The sequence below is a fragment of the Vipera berus genome (assembly GCF_964194415.1).
Source record: "Vipera berus genome assembly, chromosome: 12".
In the NCBI taxonomy this organism is placed as follows: Eukaryota; Metazoa; Chordata; class Lepidosauria; order Squamata; family Viperidae; genus Vipera; species Vipera berus.
The window spans coordinates 8,760,864-8,767,537 of record NC_138215.1 but is presented as its reverse complement, the minus strand read 5'-3'; the positions used below and the strand labels follow the sequence as shown (position 1 = coordinate 8,767,537).

The following is a 6,674-nucleotide window of genomic DNA, read 5'->3' as shown; positions in this document are numbered from 1 at the left end:
TACTGACCCCCTCACTGACTCATGTCTTCCAACCCCCGATTGTGAGCCCTCACGTTCCAAAGAAAGTGTTGGGTACCACAAGAAACAAAATGTTAGACTGAGATGTCACTAATATACCTGATTTGTGTCGAAGGCTATAAACATTTCTCAGAGTTTTGGTAACAGCCAGATTATAAATTTTGGTCCATCTGGGAAGTTCAGTGAATTTTTCAACTTTTGCATCCTCCATGTTCTAGAAACAGGAGAGTTCTTGTGTGCTTTTGCTGCAGACAATTCCTAATACGATTTGCTTTGCATAATGTACAATATGCAGGAATATAAACATATGGAAAATAAAAATGTATTTCTCTTTCCATGTCCTGCTATGTACAACCAAGTAGAGCCCTTTCAATTTAAATATAGAGTTTCCTGTCCCCGAGGTGTGTCCTAAAGTTTGTCTATTATAAATTTAGGGAGGGAGGAAGGAAGGAAGGAAGGAAGGAAGGAAGGAAGGAAGGAATTAATTTTAAGGAATTGCTTTTAAAGGCTTGTTGAAAGTTCTCCTCTGCAAATTGTAATGTGGCTTGGTGGAGGTAGATGAGACTGCTAGCAATAGATTGCACCAAAGGGTTATCTTTTAATAATCTGGGTTCAGGAATTCAATTTATTTATTTATTTATTTTATTTTATTAAATTTATATACTGCCCTTTCCCGAAGGACTTAATCTTTAGGACTTGGAACGAGACAGTATGGTTTCTGAGACTTGTTCTCCAATTACAAACAATTAAAGTAGACTGTTTTTATCATTGTCATCATCACCATTTCTGTCTCAGCTTTCTGCAGTCTTCACTCTCTTTTTTAGCATCGTAATGGAGAGAGAGAGAAAAAAAATCGATGTTTCCTTTTAGAGGAAAAACAATTTCTTCCACATTAACACACCCCTTGTCTGCACCACCAAAATGTATTCATTATATTCACGGCAATTGTCAATGGATTCTGAGGAAGCCTACTCATGGGGAATTGACTTTCTTCTTTTATTCTGAAAAATGCCCAACAGAAAATAAGCATCTCTGAAAGCAAAAACACACATTTGAAACCTATTCAGAAATAAACTAAACGGTAGCTGTCAAAGGAGACAGCATAAAGCCAGCCAGCCCTGCCAACTCTGCATATCAAAAGCTTGTTTAAAAAAGCCTAGACCAGATTTCCTTAGAGAGGTCTGCATTTTTGCCCTGTCCAAGTGTTGAATTTTAAGGGGTGTTAAAAACGAATTAAGAAAACCAACACGCGCAATCAAAAATATACAGTATGTGCTAAGCCTACTGGAAGCCCAGAATGCATCTTATTTGTTGCTTTGCCTTCAGATCAGTTTGAAATCAGTCCCCAATACGTAGGGACAAAAATTGCCTCTGACATTTAAGGAAAGCTTTGAGGGAATTCTGGGGGAGACAAGAAAAGATAATCAAAGCTGATTTGCAACTCAATAATCAGAATCAGACGGGCATGGCTTGGTTGCCAGGAAACATAGAATATCCAAGTTTGAAAACCAGTGTCCAGTGGAGCAATCACATGAGAGCAAGCAAGTTCTTCTGGGGTCCTATTTGAACCAGGAAGTTGCATATCCCAGGTCAGGCTTCAAACAACAAAAGCCAAATAAGGAGTAAGGACATAGAATAACAGAATTGGAAGGGAACTTGGAGGTCTTCTGGTCCAACCCCCTGCTCAGGCAGGAAACCCTATACCAATTCAGACATATGACTGTCCAGTCTCTTCTTGAAAGTCTCCAGTGATGGCGCATCCACAACCTCTGAAGGCAAGCCGTTCCATTGGTTGATTTGTTCTCACTGTCAGGACATTTCTCCTTAGTTCTGGGTAGATTCATTCCTTGATTAGTTTCCATCCATCCAGGTTTTGTTTTTTTTTGGTCCTGCCTTCTGGGGCTTTGGAAAACACCTCATCTTGATCATCTTGATCCCCTCATCTTTCTGGCAGCCCCCTCAAATATTGGAACCCTGCTATCATGTCTCTCCTATTTCTTCTCTCTGCTAGAAAAGGGTTAGGTAAGGAGAGAAAGAACCAAAGGGTCTTGAAAGATATCTGAAGGTAAACTAGAGTGGTACCTGGAGTCAAACTAAATTAAGCCCTTTTCAGAATCTGCTCAGCACAACAGACCAAGTGGGGTTTTCCCCTCACCCAACACCGGAGTAATATCAACGCTGTTACTACCATTTGAAGGAACACAGTTGACATTTCGAAGCCTGTCGTGGGCACTCTCACAAAATTGCTACCTCGGTTGGAATGGCCAGCTACCAATGAACAATCTGTTAGGAGGCAAACTTGCAGAAGTGCTCTCCTCCCACTTCCCAGGGCACCTTATCTTTCTATTGTTGTTGTTAGCTGTGAAGTCATGTCCGACCCATCGCGACCCCATGGACAACGTTCCTCCAAGCATTCCTATCCTCTACCACCTTCTGGAGTCCATTTAAGCTCACGCCTACTGCTTCAGTGACTCCATCCAGCCACCTCATTCTCTGTCGTCCCCTTCTTCTCTTGCCCTCCACCTTTCCCAGCATGAGGCTCTTCTCCAGTGAGTCTTTCCTTCTCCTTAGGTGGCCAAAGTATTTGAGTTTCAACTTCAGGATCTGGCCTTCTAAAGAGCAGTCAGGGTTGATCTCCTCTAGGACTGACCGGTTTGATCGCCTTGCAGTCCAAGGGACTCGCAGGAGTCTTCTCCAGCACCATAGTTCAAAGGCCTCAATTCTTTGGCGCTCAGCCTTTCTTATGGTCCAACTTTCACTGCCATACATTGCAACTGGGAAGACCATAGCCTTGATTATAGGCACTTTTGTTGGCAGGGTGATGTCTCTGCTTTTTAGTGTGCTGTCTAGATTTGCCATGGCTTTCCTCCCCAGGAGCAAGCGTCTTTCTATAGCTTCTAGTTAATTGATTTTTCTTGCAGAAAGGCAGGCTTTTAAAGCAAGCACTCCCTTGAGACCATCTACCATTTCAATCTTCTAAGGCTGCCTCTGGGGTCTTCTCAGAGGCCAGAAGCATCCTTAGAAAAGCAGTTCATGCCAGAAGCAGTTGCTTTGTCTGGCAGCACAGAGCTTTAGCATTCGTTTTTTTAGAAAAAGTAAATTGGTCTAATAGGGGGGAAAAATAGTGACAGGGATCCTCGTGGACATCAAGAAATGCATCCGGGATGCTCCAAGCTTTTGTCAGCTGTCATGTCTGCTTTCTTATAATGTTGTGTTTCAGATTAGAAGGATTTTTAGATTTCAGATTTCAGAGTAACGGAGTTGGAATGGACCTTGGACATCTTCTAGTCCAACCCCATGCTCAAGTAGGAGACGCTATACCAGGGGTAGGCAACCTTGGCTCTTTGATGACTCATGGACTTCAACTCCCAGAATTCCTGAGCCAGCAATTCTGGGAGTTGAAGTCCACGAGTCAACAAAGAGCCAAGGTTGCCTACCCCTGCCCTATCCCATTCCAGACAAGTGGCTGTCCAGTCTCTTCGTAAAAGCCTCCAGTGATGGAGCACCTACAACTTTTAAAGTCAAGCTGTTCCACTGGTTAGTTGTTCTCACTGTTAGGTAATTTCTCCTTAATTCTAGGTTGCTTTTCTCCTTGATTAGTTTCGATCCATCACCTTTTGTCCTGCTTTCAGGTGCTTTGGAGAACAGATTGATCTCCTCTTCTTTGTGGCAGCCCCTGAGATATTTGAAAGCTGCTGTCATGCCACCCTAGTCCTTCTTTTCACCAGACTAATCATACCCAATTCCTGCAACTGTTCTTCATGTGCTTTAGCCTCCAGCCCTCTAATCATCTTTGTTGCTCTTCTCTGCACTCTTTCTAGAGTCTCGACATTTTTTTTTGTATTGCGGTGACTTAAACTGGATGAAATATTCCGAGTATGGTCTTACCAAGGTATTATAAAGTGGAAATAACACTTCACTTGATTCTACATTTCTAGGACTGTGTTGGCTTTTTTGGCTACTTTCACACCCTGCTGGCTCATATTTAAGTGATTGTCCACTAGGACTCCAAGATCCCTCTCACAGTTACTGCTATTGAGACAGGTTTTACCCAATCTGTACCTGTACATTTGGTACAAATACATTTCTTTGGGAAGGGGATGCTGATTTTCTTTTTCCCCCAGCCAACTTCATCTGCCAACTTTTTAAAAAAAATCTAAACAGGTCAGTCATTTCTCTTGAGTCTTTTTCAGTAGGACTGATTCACAACTAATGGAGTTAAAGCAAGTGAGGCTCTTTTAATACTGATGGACTTTTTTCATATTTCCATTTATGGAGATGGAGTTCTTAAAAACCTGCTGAAAGAAAAAAACTTCATTAGAAGGCTGTGTGTGCCATGGAAGGTCAGAACAGCAGATCAAAACATTATTGTAGTCTACTTGTAAATTCCGATTCAGGTATAGCTTCAGTTGCAAATTTTACGAACTGCTTCTAGGTATCAGTAGCCCACATTTGAAATACACACACTAATTAGTCCATTCTAGGCGACATAGAGACAATCATGGAGCTAAATCACGTCAACATGTCTCTGTTAATTCAGTCTTCTGAAAGGGGATGACACAAACAAGCACGTTTTCTTGATTTAATGAGGTTTCAGAGTAAAATCAAAATCTCCTCTCCTCACTCATATTAGTAATATTGGTGGAGCAGTGGGCTAATGCCTCCTTAAGAAACACCAGCTGCCTGCAATTAGTGCAGGTTCGCATCCCACCAGGCTCAAGGTTGACTCAGCCTTCCACCCTTCCGAGGTAGGTAAAATGAGGACCCAGATTGTTGGGGGCAATTAAGCTGACTTTGTAATAATGCCGCTTGGGGTGTGTGTGAAAGCCCTAATAAGCAGGCATATACATAGAATGAAGGCTACTGCTAAGCTTGTAAGCCACCCTGAGTCTTCGGAGAAGGGCGGGATATAAATGGAATTTTTTAAAAAAATAATGCTGTGGGTACTTTTTGTCTGTAGGTCAACTTTGTTCACAGTTCCAAGATCCATCCTTTGCAAAAAAAGAAAAGAAAAAAAAGGTCAAGATGTCTACAGAGCCACTGTCTGCAGAACATCCCCAAATCAAGACAGAAAAAGCCCAAGTAGTGAGTAGACTCTTGAAACAAATCCCACCTGGAGAATTTAATGAGGCCTTCAGTGACTTACGCATGCTGGTAGTAGATGATCATATGATGTGTGAAGAAGCACCCACTCTCTGTGCTGTGTACAACAAGGACTATTTCACACCAGTACGAACCAAGAAATGTGAAGTCCTCTTGACTCGCCACAACGAGCTGGAGGAGAACTACTTCCTGGATCCACAGAACCAAATCTCTTTCAAGTATGACCACTTGAGGAGAATACCAAGTGACTTCCAGACTCACCCTGAAGAGGACAAAAAAGGAGAACTATGGAGGAGAGCCCTCCATGAGGCCTTGAAAGTTTATGTTGACAACCACTACCCTGATGGGCTTTGTAGCGTCTTCGTCAAAGACACAGCGATGCGGAAGATCTTTGTGGCTTGCATTGAAAGTCACCGATACAAGCCTTCTGCCTTCTGGAATGGCTTGTGGAAATCAGAATGGACATTTGCTCTAGCTCCTGCCTCTACATCCACTCAGGTGACGGGGGTCATCATGATCCAGGCACACTACTTTGAAGATGGCAACATACACCTGACAGTAGTCAAGGATGCTGAGGAGACACTGCTGGTCACCGATGAAGCCCAGACAGCAAAGAACTTTGCAAAACTGGTGGAAAAAATGGAAAATGAGATCCAGAGTAAAATAATGGAAGAGTACGACCACATGAACAGCAGCTACATAAAGTATTTTCGGAGACAGCTGCCCATCATTCAGACAAGCCTTGATTGGGAAAAAGTTGTGACTGTGAAGACTGTGGAGGCTCGTGCACTCTAGTAGAATTCCTGCTTATGTGCAGCCAGAGGGACAGGAGAAGAAAAGCAGCAGAGTTGGAGGAAGCATCAATTGACGGAAGTCTCTTCTAAAGTAAAGGAGCCAATAAAATAAACAGTGTAATAAAATGGAAGACGCAGGTCTACTTTTTGATAGGAAGATTTGGAAGAAGAAATACAGACCTAGTATATCCTGTAGAAGGGACGCGGTGGCTCAGTGGGTTAGGACGCTGAACTTGTCGATCAGAAGGTCGGCAGTTTGGCGGGTCGAATCCCGAGTGCCGCGTAACAGAGTGAGTGCTTGTTACTCGTCCCAGCTTCTGCCAACCTAGCAGTTCGAAAGCACGTAAAAATGCAAGTAGAAAAATAGGGACCACTGCAGTGGGAAGGTAACAGCGTTCCGTGCGCCTTTGGCATCTAGTCATGCCGGCCACATGACCACGGAGACGTCCTCGGACAAGCGCTGGCTCTTCGGCTTTGAAATGGAGATGAGCACCGGCCCCTAGAGTCGGAAACGACTAGCATGCATGTGCGGGGGGAACCTTTACCTTTATATCCTGTAGAGCAGAGGTTCCCAACCCCTGCAGCTTGGCGGCCTGGCTGGTGAGGGGGGGGAAAGAGGGGAACCAGGGCACACGAGTGGCAACCCAGGGCACGCACGCATGCAGCTCAACTTGTGGCTTGGTGCATGCACACATGCAGCTCAAATTGTGTGAGTTGAGCTGCATGCACGTGTGCACACACGCTGTCCCACCACTTGTG

The 6,674-nt window shown here is 43.8% G+C and overlaps 1 protein-coding gene across 1 annotated transcript; it reads left to right on the top strand.

The window, feature by feature from the left end:
- Nucleotides 1-4,705: 4,705 nt before the first annotated feature.
- On the top strand, nt 4,706-5,916 carry LOC308673391 (F-actin-capping protein subunit alpha-1-like; the record flags this gene model as incomplete). Its single annotated transcript, XM_081337015.1, has 1 exon — nt 4,706-5,916. Exon 1 carries the CDS (start codon nt 5,044-5,046, stop codon nt 5,914-5,916), a length of 873 nt encoding a protein of 290 aa, XP_081193141.1. The 5' UTR covers nt 4,706-5,043.
- Nucleotides 5,917-6,674: the final 758 nt, after the last annotated feature.